General features: G+C 40.3%; 1 protein-coding gene across 3 annotated transcripts in view; it reads left to right on the forward strand.

Annotated features, from left to right (window-relative positions):
* Window positions 1-244: 244 nt before the first annotated feature.
* BICD1 (BICD cargo adaptor 1) overlaps window positions 245-15,352 on the forward strand; it is a 206,745-nt gene continuing 191,637 nt past the window's right edge. For all 3 annotated transcript variants that reach the window (XM_082665691.1, XM_082665689.1, XM_082665690.1), the window contains exon 1: window positions 245-829. In XM_082665691.1, the coding sequence (XP_082521817.1) occupies window positions 617-829 (213 nt within the window). In that variant the 5' untranslated portion in view covers window positions 245-616. The remainder of the gene's footprint in view (window positions 830-15,352) is intronic.

Genomic DNA, 15,352 nt, shown 5'->3' on the forward strand with positions numbered 1-15,352 from the left:
GGTGCCGCCCGGCGGGAGGCGCCTCCGGAGGTTTCCGTCTGGTCCCTGCCCCTCCCCCCGCGCCGACTCCGTCCGCCTCCCCGCCCCCCGTTCGGAGCCCCGGCCAGGCGCGGAGGGAGGGAGAGGGCCGACGCTGCATCATTCCGCACCCGCTGCAGCGCGGCCGGACGGAGCAGGTGGAGCGGGCGGGCGCGGCGAGCCGGAGCGCGGGGCCCGAGGAGACTGCAGTGACGCTGCCCGGAGACATGGCGGCTGTGCGTCTCTGAATAAGCAGAATCGGAGCCCCTCGCAGCCTCCGGCCGCCGCAGCCTGGCCATGCCGCACGGCTGTTGACCGCACGCAGGAGCCGGCCCGGAGGACACATGCCGCAGCAGCTGCCGCCTCGCCCCTGATCCTCTCCCCTGCATTCTCCATGTTGCATTTCTCGCCGGTTTCTCAGGCGGTGTAGCCGCGGCTGCCGGAGGGGCAACCGGGGCATTGCTCTGCTCGTACATCCAGCTACACGTTTCTTTTCCATTTTCATCCTTCCCTCCTTAGTTCCTTTTCCCTTCCCCCGCCTGCTTTGCATCCATCTCCCACACCCCGTTACCCCCTCCTGCCTCCATCCGCCGGGGCTATGGCCGCGGAAGAGGTATTGCAGACTGTGGACCATTATAAGACCGAGATAGAGAGGCTGACCAAGGAGCTCACGGAGACGACCCACGAGAAGATCCAGGCGGCCGAGTACGGGCTGGTGGTACTGGAAGAGAAGCTGACCCTCAAACAGCAGTATGACGAGCTGGAGGCTGAGTATGACAGCCTCAGACAGGAGCTGGAGCAGCTGAAAGAGGTGAGTTGCCTGTCACCTCTTCCTTGCTCGGCCCGGTCCCCCTCCCTCAACTCCCACTCATCATTTATAAAGAAGTCGGAAAGGATGCTATTGAAAGGACTGTTTCTTCGTCTTAGAGCTCTTTGTAGATAAGAGAAGATTGAAAGTTCATTGTTTTACCCCCAAGAGAGAATTTGCCCAGGAAATGAATGTATAAGCTGGAATTTGGGAGGCGATGGCTGTTCAGGCTGTGCGGGAGGGAGATTCATAAGAGTCCTCAAGCCTCAGCACTCTAAGGCGACATTCAGCTGGGCTGGAATGCGTAAATCAAACTTCTCAAAACTGCTGTTATATCACGTCCAGGTTTCAGTAACAATCCCATAATCCACAAAGTCGATGAGTGGGTTTGTGTTGAGGACCCACGGTTTCAGGTTGTAGAACCTATGGTACCTCAGCCTTCTGCTGAACATAACCACTCCTTGATGAGATTGGGAACTGTCATTAGGAGAACTCCTTGCCAATCCCATTTGACAAAGACTTGAGCAATCTTCATTCTCCTTGTCTTTAGTTATTCTTGTCGTCCGGCAGCAGGAGAAAAACAACTCTACTGCTGGGTGTTGCTGCTGCCTTGATTTCACCTCTGAGTGAGGGTGGGCCATGCCCAAAGTCTTAAAAGGTCACCCTGAACAGGGAAAATTTAATTCCCCTACAAATGGTGTGAAAGAATGGTATATATCAGATGCGTGGGTAGCCGTGCGTTTCACGTAAGGCTCTTCTGTTTGAAATGACTGTATGTATAAAACCAGAATGTCACAAATTGGCCATGTATATATAACACTTGTCCTCTTTGATCTTTTGGTATTTGGCTTCTTTTAAAGACTGGCTAATGTATTAGAAGAAAATAAGTAGTGAATATCAAAAATTTAGAAGAATATACATATTGTTGAAGGAACTCAGTCTCTTTTACCCAGTTCCTGGGGTACTATGGGTAGCATAAATGTAAATGTACACACCGCTTTTCTATGTGGCATGTCTTTATTTTTAGGTGCATATTGGCATTTAAAATATTATTTCTAATTTGCTCTATACACGTTTTTATTCTTATAATGTACTTAAACAGTTTTTCAAGGGGTGTCTTGTGTTATTACATTTAAAAAACATGATTTATGACAGATCTAATCAATTTGCCTTCTAATTTAGTACATAATATGGTAAGCATTTATAGTTTCAGGTATGTCTTATTTTTATTCTGATGCCTAGATGCCAGAAAATAAACATATGGTGAAAACCCCAATTAGAAATCTGATTTTTTGTGCGTTAGGCTGTACCTTTCTAGTTCATTTTGTTGTTGTTTTGTTTTGTTTTACCATGTACACGTCTATTAACTACAGCTGGACTTAATGGTATTTTCCAACTTAGATTAGGTCTTAAGCTGGTATGTTTGAATTCAGTGATGCTAAACCTTGTGAAGTCAGGAAGGTGATGGTAATTTTCAGAGATGTTTTGATGTTGTCTACACTTATCAACACTGCTTTACCAAGACAAGGAAGTGCAAACCAGGCAGTGTTAGCTACCACCTCCTTGATAAAGATGGTAGACTTAATTTAATGAAATGGACTTTAACTGTTAACTGTCCTTCCTGCTTGATTCAAACAACCCTACTAGGGTTTTTCTGTGTCATTGTATTCATCGTGCATAGTAAACCTTAATGCAATTGTCTTTTGCCTTCACTAGACCATGAGCTCTTAAGGCAAGGAATCTGTCTTAATTTATATTGCATCCAAAGTCTTTAACACAAAGCCCAGCACATAGTGAGCATACAATAAGTATTTTATGAAAGAATAAATTTATACTGGAAGAAGATATACTTTATCAAGCATTCACTAGTGCATATTGGTTAGTGTCGGAGAAAGACTAAGAAAATTGAGGAGTATAGGAAGTGATTAGTATTAAACACTACCTGTATTACTTTCATCAGCAGTAATAGGAAAAATGACAAAAAATGTTTCGTAAGAATGGTGTAACAGTGTTTTCTTAATAGAGAATAATGCAAATACCAATTATAATTTTTTTCTGTAAAACAGTGAGGTGTATTTTGTTCTGTACAGCAGGAGGTTAATAAAAGTTTATCAGGATTATTTTCGCCAGATGATACTTGTTTACATATGTATTTTGAGTTGCATTTGGCATAAATATAATTTAATTTTATGTTCTCAATGAACTGGCTTATACTATTATATAAAAATGTATTTTAAGGTAATAAAAAATCATTATATTGATTATTTGATAGTGAGACCTGTGATTTTGATCCTTTAAACATGATGTATACTTTAGTTGGGAGTATTATTTAAATGAGCTAAATCAGTCTCAGTAATGTTTCCTGTTTGAAAAGTAAATCCAAAATAATTGTGCGAACTAAGATATTGCAGTGATGATAGCATATAGAAGCCATTTTTGAAAAACGCGTTTTGTTAGCGCTCTGATTTTTCAAAAGGAAGTTTTGTTCATTTGCAGGTATATATAGGAAGTGATGTTCTTGCTCTATACTATAAAACCAAGTATAAAATCTTTGGTTTATTTCCAGGCTGTTTCAACAGATATGATTCATTTAAAAGTAATTGGACCAGTTTATGGGAATGTCAACAGAAAAATACTGTGCTAAGTCCAAGCTGGACGTTAGTAATTTGCAGTGTCGCGACACGGCTGTCTCTAAGGTCATGTTGTTTTCAAGAGTCAGCACCCAGCAATGCTGCTGCCCTCCTTCCCAGGCTGTATACAGCTCTGACAATAATGCAGGTGAGCAGTATTGCTGAAGATGTGTAGAATCAAGATGATGAATTCATTAATTTTTTTCTAGTTATTTTCTTCCCTAAGTCTGGATTGCTCTTTGGCTTGGCCTCATATCATTAGGGCTCTGCCCGGTGCCTACATGACTACTATAATTCTGAAAGAACACACTTGAAAGGAAAGTACTAATGATGTGAAAAGAATGACTTCTGAGATCATCATAATGTTCTCCTTTTCATTATCTTTGGGGAGCTGGACAAAGCACATGTCCACTAGAATATTTAATCACGGCTTTATGATTTCATGAATAATGCTTGCTTTTCAGTGGCCTGGGGGGCACCCATGCCCAGTTATGTTCAGGGCCTGGCTGATTGTATGTTTGGGATATGTGTAAATCAGCACTATGCCTGTCACCCAAGCCAAAATAGTGTTTGAAGAAGAGTCTTCTCTACGATAATTTGAAACTGAAAAATAAACATTCATTAAAAAAAAAAAACCTAGAATTTAAGGTTTTTGTTTTGTTTTTTGTTTTAAAAATGTTTTAAATTTAGAATGTAGTAAAGTTTTAAAAGATCCCCTTAGAAAGAAATGATTCAGCATTCCTGGTAACATTTTAGAAAACACATCCATGTGACAACTTTAGAAAAGTTTTGCAGCTGGGATACAGTGGACTGTCTACTAAGAATCTTCAACTCATTTCCTTGCTCATTTTCTCAACCTGATACTAAGGATAGACACCAGCTGCTGAGGAAGCACTTTGTGGACACAGAGCAGCTTTTCGTCTTAGAGCCAACTCGATGCTTTTTCAGGACTATAGTTAAATCATTCAAGAAATAAACACTGAACTTACATACTTTTAGAGATTGTCACATTAGGGACCTGACAAAAGCCATTTACCTGAATTCATCTTTAAACAGAACTAATTTTTTTCCTCTTATGCTTAGAAAGATTGTTAGTTTCTCTTCTCTTTGTAAATTCTAAATCATAAAATCATATGAGGAACCCCCCCCATATTTCTTTTCCAGTCTATGAATAAACATAGAGAAAGTTAACATTGAATTTATCTATCTAAGCTAGTATTTTTATCTCTTGTTGTTTTTAAAGAAGACATGTTATACTTATCACATTTATTATCAAATTAATTAAACATCTAAAGTATATGGACATATACTTTTGGAAAGTGTTTATAAGCAACCTCAACAAACAAGCATAATCACTTTAATCATATTTTTTTTGACCCAGTTTCTCTAACTTGTACCATTTTTCCTTTTTATTTCAACTCAAGGTTTCATCCCTGGCAAAGTTATTTCTCAGATACCATTTAGCAAGATTTTATAATCTCTCATCACATTAATCATATTTGCATGAACATGTACAGCAGCCATGGTTTGAAGATTTTTTTCAGAATTTTATGCTTACAAATATTCTTCCCTATCTTCCCAATAAATACACTTGTACTTTATGGATATTGCATTCCAAATTTGAAAATATGATAATTAACTTGCATGTTGAAATATATAGAAAAGACTTTCTTACACCTAAGATTTTACTTGTAAACATGGCTTTGAAGAAGAGAAGGGCATGAAGCGGTGCATAGTCTGACTGTGCACCTAATTCATTATGCTAGACTTCCCTGGCTCTCCAGTGATTAAGACTCTGTGCTCCCTAATGCAGGGGACACAGGTTTGATCCCTGGTCGGGGAAGATCCTGCATGCCGCATGGCATGGCCAAAAAAAAAACATATAAAAAAAATTCATTATGCTAAAGGAGAAGTAGCAGGAGATGAAATTGGGAAAGTGGCAGTGGCCGTATTTTGTCTTAGGGATGGGGAACCATTAAAAGGAAATGAAAGGAAACAGTAACTGTGTTTGGTGCCTTACATTTTATCGTTTAATCTTCAAAGTAACTCAGAGGCTTATTGCCTTTTTTTACAGATAAGAAAATAATTAAAGTAATAAAGCATTGAACTATGTATACAGCCCCATTTAGGACTAGGCACTTTGTATGCCTTATCGGTAATTCTTATAGCAATCCTTCTACAAGGTAGATATGGCTTGCATCATACAGAAGAGAAAACTTGGTCTTAGAGAGGCTATGGGTCCTTCTCAAGGCCACAAAGCTAAGTGGTGAAACCTGGTTCAGGAAGAAGCCCACTTTCTTTGCACCTTACTACCCTGACATGCTCAAACACCTCAGTCAACATGCAGTTAAAAGGTCATGGTATTGGTCGTAGAGGGTGGATTGGAGCTGTGCAGAGACAGTAGGGGTAGTGAGGGGAGGACAAACCTGAGGGCTGTTTAGGAGGTGTAGGGTGGAATGCGGTGTTGGATGTGACTGGGTGTGGAATGTGAGGAAGAGAGTAGATTTGAGAATATCAGGATGAATTAGAAGGTGGTTCCATTCACAAAGGAAGGTTCTAGGGGGAAAGAGCAGTTTCAGAGGGTAAAGTTGATGCCTGAGTTATATGAGGTTTTTAAGTTCATGTTTTCTTTTAAGGGGAGGAATAAGTTGCATGATAAAATACTCAACTCTCAGTTTAATAAGACAAGTGAATAATTTGTGCAATTGGTTGTCATTTTATTCAAACCTAATTTCCAGAATATGGAATATATGAACAGTTTAATGATGTTTTCACAGTTTGTTTGCATTCTTTTTTCTTTTATTTATTTATTTATTTATTTTTGGCTCTGTTGGGTTTTCGTTGCTGTGCGCGGACTTTCAGTTGTGGTGACCGGGGGCTACTCTTCCTTGCGGTGTGCGGGCTTCTCATTGCGGTGGCTTCTCTTGTTGTGGAGTATGGGCTCTAGGCATGTGGGCTTCAGTAGTTGTGGCTTGCGGGCTCTAGAGTGCAGGCTCAGTAGTTGTGGTGCACGGACTTAGTTGCTCCGTGGCATATGGGATCTTCCCGGACCGGGGCTTGAACCCACGTCCCCTGCATTGGCAGGCGGATTCTTAACCACTGCGCCGCCAGGGAATCCCGTTTGCATTCTGAATTGAGAGATGTATAAACTCATAAACAATGGTCAAGAAGCTGGCCTGGCACAGTGAGGAAAACCAGCCCTGCAGACCTCTAGGGTTAGGGGTGCTGGAAGCAACGTCACTCACCTCCCACTGACTGATACTTGAGAGTACATTACCACTTTTACTTTTTTCTTTCTTTTTTTGGCCGCAAGAGTTTGATTGCCCTTTAAAGGGCAATTACCATTGTGGGGCTTCCCTGGTGGCGCAGTGGTTGAGAGTCCGCCTGCCGATGCAGGGGACACGGGTTCGTGCCCCGGTCCGGGAAGATCCCACATGCCGCGGAGCAGCTGGGCCCGTGAGCCATGGCCGCTGAGCCTGCGCGTCCGGAGCCTGTGCTTTGCAACGGGAGAGGCCACAACAGTGAGAGGCCCGCGTACCGCAAAAAAAAAAAAAAAAAAGAAATTACCATTGTGTAATTATGACAATTTGTGGCAACAGTCCCAGTTGGATAAAAGCATAGACAAATAAATAGTTTCCCCTTCCTCTCCTCCCAGTTCTGTCTCTATTGCTAATACTTTGGTGCGTATTCTCTTATACTTGTTTTAAATAACTTTAAACATGTGAATCCATATGCACGCTTCTTTGTTGTTCTTATTCTTTAGTTTTTATAAAAATGGACTCATGCCGTGCGTATTACTCTGTAACGTGACTTTTTTTTTTTTTTTTTTTTTTTTGCGGTATGCGGGCCTCTCACTGCTGTGGCCTCTCCTGCCGCGGAGCACAGGCTCCGGACGCACAGGCTCAGCGGCCATGGCTCACGGGCCCAGCCGCTCCGCAGCACGTGGGATCCTCCCAGACTGGGGCACGAACCCGCGTCCCCTGCATCGGCAGGCGGACTCTCAACCACTGCGCCACCAGGGAAGCCCGACATTTTTAATTTAATAGTATATCCTTTCAAAATACAGATATTTCTAGGACAGGGCTGTATTTTTAAGGCACTGGCGTTTCAAGTGTGAAGCAAATGGGACTGATTAGGGAAGAAAACCAGAGAGCCTCAGGGAGTGTGGTCGGCACTGGAGACCGGGAGAGGTGGGGAGGTGGCCCAGGGTCTGCCCTCAGGATAGCTTGGGTGGCCTTGTGAGAGAGAAAACTAGTGTAGGTGTGTGTGAAAGAAACTGATGGGATTTGTTTGGTTGGCCCATGGCAGGCCTGTGATATACCAAGGGAAAAGATGGGAAGTTTTATGGGTGAACTGGAAGCGATTTTGATTCCTTGTCTACTTGGCTGGTGTCAGACCTACGTGGACACCATAATAGGTGGCTGGTTTCCAGGGCCGGCAAGAGCTGGTCCTGCAGTGTGGCCACATCCTGTCCATGCTGGGTCTTGGGGAGAAGCCAGGATGATGCAGGCAGTTGGGCCTCATTATGTTAGCCCATCTTTGCCCTGTGACAGTTGAGTTTTTTTTCTTTTTAACTTTCCATAAAAAATTATTTTTATTATTATACTATTTTGGTTGTAATTGTAAAGATAATTTACTTTTATTGAAGACAATAAAGTATACAAAGGTATGAAGAAAATTAAAACCACCCATAATTTTTATTAGTCCTATATTTTTAATCTACATTGTCAACTATTTTACATTATATAACCAATCAGAATTTTTTTTTTTTGCTTTAGATTGTCCATTACTTCTTTTTCTTTAAACACAGCCTTCATCAGAGGCATGTCCATTACTTCTTGTTCTGTTACATTTATTCATTCAAAAGTTTTTCTGAGTGGCTGCTATGTTGACACTATGCTGCTTGCTGAAGATAAAAGGTTGAGCAAGATAGACAAGATGGAGCTGCCTGAATGGAGCTTACGGGGAGATAGTCAGAAAGCACACACGCGTGTTAGATGTGAGAAATGCCACGAGTGAAGAGATGGGGGCTGGCTGGGGAAAGCATGATCAGGAAAAGCCTCTCCCAGGAGGTGACGTCTGAGCCCAGACCTGAATGATGAGAACGAGCCAGTCATGTGGAGATTGAGGGAAGTGATTTTTTAGGAAGAGGGACAAGTACAAAGATTGTGGAACTCTGTTGGTAGTTGTTAGGGGAAATGGTGGGTGACCATGCCCTGTAAAAATAACCATTCATATAAAGAAGATGTGGTACAATGGAATACTACTCAGCCATAAAAAAGAATGAAATTTTGCTTTTGCAACAACATGGATGGACCTGAAGGGTGTTATGCTTAGTGAAATAAGTCAGACAGAGAAAGACAGATACTGAATGTTATCATTTATATGTGGAATCTAAAAAATAAAATAAATGAATGAATGTATCAAAACAGAAACAGACTCACAGGTATAGAGTACAAACTAGTGGTTACTAGTGGAGAGAAGGAAATGGGGAGGGGCAAGACAGGGATAGGGATTAAGAAGTACAAACTACTATGTATAAAATAAATAAGCTACAAGAATATATTGTGCAGCACAGGGAATATAGCCAATATTTTATAATAACTTTAAATGGAGTATGATCTGTAAAAGTTTTGAATCACTATGTTATACACCTGAGAACTAATATAATATTGTACATCAATTATACCTTAATAAAAAAAGGAAAATAAAAAAAAATCACCATTCATTTGAAAAATGACCATCCATAAAGTAGTGTATTGCCTTTAGATTCTTCACATGAGATTTTGGAACTGGACATCAGAAGTATTTGTGCAGAGCTTAGATCCCTCTGAGGTCTTCTTTTTGAAGAGGTGACTTTCAATACAGATTACTCATTAGGATCAGCTGGGTGATTTATAAAAATACTGCTGCCTGGACCCCACCCTGAGGCAATTCAAACAGTCATTGGAGGTGGAGAGGGGCTTCAGTATATTAACCCCACTTCCCTCATAGGTGCAACTAGGGCTGAGAGCCTCTCTCCTAGAAACTTCCAACTCTAGGAGTAAATGACTCCATAGGAATAGAAGTGTTTGTAAGAAAAGCTGGGAAGTCATGAGCCATGAGGTATGTAAACCTCAATGGCACAGTCGTTTTACTTCTCTGTTTTCTATAAATGAAGACACTTGGGAAAGCCTTTCAGAAAACCAACAAATGTCATCAAAAACTTAACTATGTTAAAATGTAAAATAGATAGCTAGTGGGAAGCAGCTGCATAGCACAGGGAGAACAGCTGTGTGCTTTGTGACCACCTAGAGGGGTGGGATAGGGAGGGTGGGAGGGAGGGAGGGAGACGCAAGAGGGAAGAGGTATGGGGATATATGTATATGTATAACTGATTCACTTTGTTATAAAGCAGAAACTAACACGCCATTGTAAAGCAGTTATACTCCAATAAAGATGTTAAAGAAAACAAAAAAACAGAAAAACTTAACTATGTTAGACAATTAAGATGCATGCTAAAAGTATATAATTTTCGATCCTTCAGGGTTGTTTGAAGCTTCCTTTAAAAGTTATTTGTCTCCTTTGTTGTGTCTGTTTTGTTGCTCTATTCTGTTTGCAGTTGTTTATGCCAGCTTTACAAATTCATAAATAGAATATTAGAAAAGAATTGCTTTGATGGATTGATCTTTAACTTCTGGGGTTATTATCACTTGTTCTTTTGGTTATACATGCTTACTGTTTTCAAATATTATTTTATGGAGAAAAAGCACTACACTAAAATGTAGTATTTATCTGGTATGTTTCTATCTTTATATTTAGAAATGAAAAAAAGAAACCTGTTTACATTTATGGGAAGTACACAGTAACAGTAACAATTTCCTTAAGAATGTTTTGTTGTGCAGTTTGGTGTGGGTCTGTAAATAGAAGGTTCAGAATGATGGGTCTTTGTTTTTCTCCTGGCATACTGCAGACTAATGTGGAATCAAATGCCACTGCTGAAGAGCTCTTAGCCATCAATTTTTGAAATTGAAAGAGGTTTATATTATAACATGAATGTGCTTTGTTGATAAGCCTCACTGATTGCCATTCTCTAGATAGTTTTAGGAGATTTTTTGAAGTTGACCTCCATGTGAGGTAATTAGATGGAGACAGGATAAGTGTAATCTTGTACATGGCTTCTTTTGATGAACTGAAGACACCACCATCTTACAGATTATCTTTTTGGCATACATGGCCATTTTCCCCCCTTTAAATCATAATCTGACATTCTTTCTGCTAATGCTGGTATGTGTGCTGAGCCTTTAAGCTCAAAACCTCAAGGAAATATAATTAGGAAGAAAAAGCAACCACTAGAGGGAGAGAAAAAAGGATATAACACACTTGAAAACTAATTATAAATGCTTTAAAATTGTTGGCCCTTTGGATTATATTTTTAAGTTGATAAATGTTATTAGTGTTGGTGATTCACAATTAACTATGGTTTAATGATCTCATTCTAATGATCTGAACATCAAAAACCCCTTTCGTTAATATTTTAAAATAATTTAGAACTAGGACGCTTTTTAAAAAAAAATTATTTATTTATTTTGGTTGCGCTGGGTCTTAGTTGCGGAAAGGGGGCTCCTTAGTTGAGGCTTGCCGGCTCCTTTAGTTGTGGCACATGTGCTCCTTAGTTGCGGCTGGTGGGCTCCTTAGTTGTGGCATGTGTGTGAGATCTAGTTCCCTGACCAGGAATCGAACCCGTGTGCCCTGCATTGGAAGGCGGATTCTTAACCACTGCGCCACCAAGGAAGCCCCACAATTACACTTTTAGACAATGGTTATAGTAAGACATTTCAGGAAATGACAATGCTAAGAACTGTCATCATTGATCAATTCCAAATGAAAACTTTTTAAGTTGCATTTTAATTTGTGATGCTAATGTGATTTAGAAATATGGACACCAAAGTAAATATCGTGAACAGGTAGGTCATTGCATAAAGCTAACTAAGGTTCACTCATTCTTTCTTACAAAAACAATATATTCAATACCTCCTATGTGTTAGGCACAGATCTAGGTGCTGAGAATACAGCAGAGACAAAACCCAACAGGAATATCCATGCTCATGAAGCTTACATTCTGTGGGAGAATGGAAGGGGAGACAATAAACAAAATGAATAAGTGAAATAGAATGTTAGATGGTCCTAAATGCTATAGAGAAAAATAGAGCGTGAAAGGGGGGAGATGGCCTGTGAAGTGGGGAGGGATCAGAGAAAGCGTCCTTGAGAGGGACGGGCAAAGAGGCTGCGTGGCTGGAGGGGTTGGGGTGGGGTGTGAATAGTAGATGAGGTCAGAAAGGGAATGGGTGTCAGTGATGCAGCAGCTTTTAAATTGTTACCAGGACTGTGGCTTTTACTCTTGAATGATAGGGGAAACTTTTGGAGGATTTGAGAACAGGAGACCGTGTCCTACGCCTTTTTTCCCCCACATGTGTGTACGTTCAAGGAGACTGTAACCTCCTTCAGGGAGAAGGAGATCAAATTAACCTGGTAGCTCATGAGATTTGTCGCATGTTCTCCCTGCCTCCCCCACAGCGAGTGTGTAAGAGATGTCTGTGGTATTGCATTCATTTAGGCTGGAAGAAAAAGGTGAAGTAATTAAGACAGTTATTTTGAAAAGCGGTTGAACTAGACTACCTGTTTTAAAAGTAAGCATTTGTTTGACCAATTAAATCAGTTTACTAAAAAAGATACTGTGTTGACTTGCCTGGGTCCTTGAACCATAATCTTTACTTAACTTTCTTCTACTCTGTCCCTTATTCTGGACGATATGAGCCATTTAGTAGACCTTAGTCTAACGTGACGTAAGGACAGTTTAACATTGTATTACTGGTTCTGTGCCACAGTTGATATTCTAGTTCCTGAGGGACTGGAATGGATGCTGGTCATTCATGCATTCATTCATTCATGTATTAAATAGTTAGAGAGCATCAGTTATATGCCAAGTTTATGCTGGGTGTACAAAAATGAGGAAAACGTGGTCTTTATTTTTAAGTTAGTTATTTGCTGTTAGAGGCAAAAGACATGAACAAATGTGATTAAGGTGTTTTATTGGAAAGATCATGGGTTTTTGAGTCAGAACAAACTGTATTTGAATTTGGTTAGTAACTCTGTGATCTTAGGCTAATACTTAAAACCCTACGAATCTCACTTTCCTCCTCTGTGAAATGGAGGGAGATAGTAACTATAGATAGTAACTATATAGTAACTATTAGTAACATAGTTACTAATCCATCTAAAGCATTTAATGCAGTCCCTGACACCTAGTAAGCACCCGATAAATGATGGATGTGATGGTGATAATAATTCATCATAATAACAAAATAGTAAAAATAATAATGTGTTGGCTGTGCTTGATAGGACACCAAAGTGGAGGGCAGCAAACTCAGAGCAATCAGAGAAAAGTTTCTGATCAGGGCGACGTGTGAAGGGGCATGGAGAACAAGGAGGGATTTTCCAGGCAGATGAGGGGCAGAGTCCTTCAGGAAGAAGAAACAGCCTGCAAAGGAGGGAGGATTGTAGCGATCGTTGCTCTTCAGCATCTGTGTTGTTGCAGGTGGCATTTGAAATGGGATGACGGGTGGGAGATGGTTTGGGGAGAGGCGATGAAGGGCCTTGGAAGGAGGCTTGTCGGTTCCCCCACCTCGGCTCCGGCGTGGCTGACCATGGCGACGTCTGCCTGGGAAGGCTTTGCCCCTGAGCACCAGGTCCCAATGACAAGATGAGAAGTACCTCCACCTAACAAGGGGTCTGGAAGTCTCTGCTGCTCCTGTGCCCTGTTTGGTGTGTTTTCGGGTTTGTTTTAGCCTCCTGGCCTCTTGTGAATTGGAGAGTGGCAGCTTCCCAGTCTTACCCCATTGTGACCAGGTTGCCTAGCTGCCCCTTCAGTGAGGGTCCTCAGTGCCACTGTCCTTCCGTGTGGCTGGGCTGCTTCTGCTCCTGAGAGCCCTCATCGCTCACCCACCCTCTGATTCCTGACTCCCTCGGCTCTGAGAGCCACAGGCCCTGAGGTCTTGACGTAGATTCTAACCTGTTGACCAGACCCCGCATGTTGAGCTCTGTCCATACGAGACAATATTTCCTCGCTCGTTGCCTTTGCTGTTTAGGACTCATGGCTGTTTTCCTCCTCTCTTGTCTTTTCTCTCAGTTGCCATTGATTCAGCTTCAACCTCCATTTTGCTGCTTTTCTACGAGTATCTCCCTTATGCCTCTGCAACGGGGTCAGGCCACTTGTGGGACTGCTAAGGAGCTTGATCTATATACCATGGGAAAAGCATCGACAGTGTCAAAGCAGGAGAGTAATATCATTAACTTTATGTTTGAAAACAGTGATTTTTGGCTTTGGATTCTGACTACAGAGGTCTAGGACCTCTGACTAACCCTTCTGCTGGGAACAATGAAAAATGCTAGAAAAAATATAAAACTAGCCTTTAAAATGCATGAATGAATTGACTTCTTAGTAAGAATGCTCAGAGGCTACATCTGAATAAAAGCAAGAACCTTTAGATGTAAGCAGTACATCAACGCTTTTGCCTTGAGTGCCTTTATTACCTGTAGCTCTATAAAAATTCTGCCCTTGGTTATTTTGTTCTTACCAGAGTCATGGGAAAAATAAATTTCTGCACTAATTCCCAATTAACTGGTCTATTTAATAATAAATAATATCATACTCCTGTAAAATTTAAAACTTTTATGGAAAAGGCTCAGATGAAATATTACCTAAGCTGGAATTCATTTCTTTTTATCAACTTATATTTTTTCATTTTTCATATTATGAAAAATGTAATTCTTCCTCTTCTTAAAAAAAAAACCTTTATAGTGTTATTTGTGTTCAGATAGTTTTAAATCAATAATTTTCTCCTTATGTTTATAGCTTAATTATATTTTCAAGTCAAAACTATTTGAGGTTTTTCCCCTTTATAATCTAATATTAACAATATGGAGTAAAAATTCAGCAATCCAGCATCACATTTAAAACTCCCTGTTTAACATTAAAAAGTAAGACTTCTCCAGTCTCTTTTTCTCCTTGTATACTTTTCTTTCTCATCTTTTATCCCTTCACTTTCCATTAACTTTACACCAGAATATCAAGGATTTAATGGATCATGAAAGAATGAACTCTAATTAGGAGAAAATCCCTGGGAACATTTATTAAATGTCAATGTGGAGGAAATCTTCCTAAGCAAGATATAAAACTTAGAATCAAAAGGCAAGCCTGACACATTTGGTTACATAGAAATTTTTTTGAAAACTGAGGTAGGCACCACAAACCAGAGTGGAATACAGACAACAGATTGGGAAAAAGAAAAAGCAACATGATTGATTTACAAAGGATTATTATCCCTAGTATATAGCTACCCTGAGTTGATTGAAAACAACAATAATGCCATAGAAAAAGGGGACAGACTATAAGACAAACAGAAGAGGGTTTGCAAATAATCAATAAACATGTGTAAAAAGATGCTCGATATTGGTAGTCAGTGAATGCAAATTAAATAATAGTGAGTTTTCACTTTTCTACCAATCAACTTAGAAAAATTTTAAATATTGATAATATACAGTGTTTCCAAGTGTGTGGAAATGTGAACGTTCTTATACATTGTTTGTGGGAGTATGAATTGCTATGAGCTTTGAGAATGTGATTTGGCAGTTTGTATTAAGATATAAAATGCACACAATACTTGTATACCAGTCCTCAAATACCATGCATCAAAGAGAAGCACTGGTTAGCATTTAGTATCTAATTAGACCCTATCTAAATGTGTGGAACATAAAAGGAATCAGATTATACTCATTCTTCTTGCATATCCTAACAGATTTCTGTATGTTTAAATAAAATCATATCTTAAAATCTAGATGTAATTCCACACATCCC

Source organism: Grampus griseus, assembly GCF_964374135.1.
Source record: "Grampus griseus genome assembly, chromosome: 11".
Taxonomy (NCBI): domain Eukaryota; kingdom Metazoa; phylum Chordata; class Mammalia; order Artiodactyla; family Delphinidae; genus Grampus; species Grampus griseus.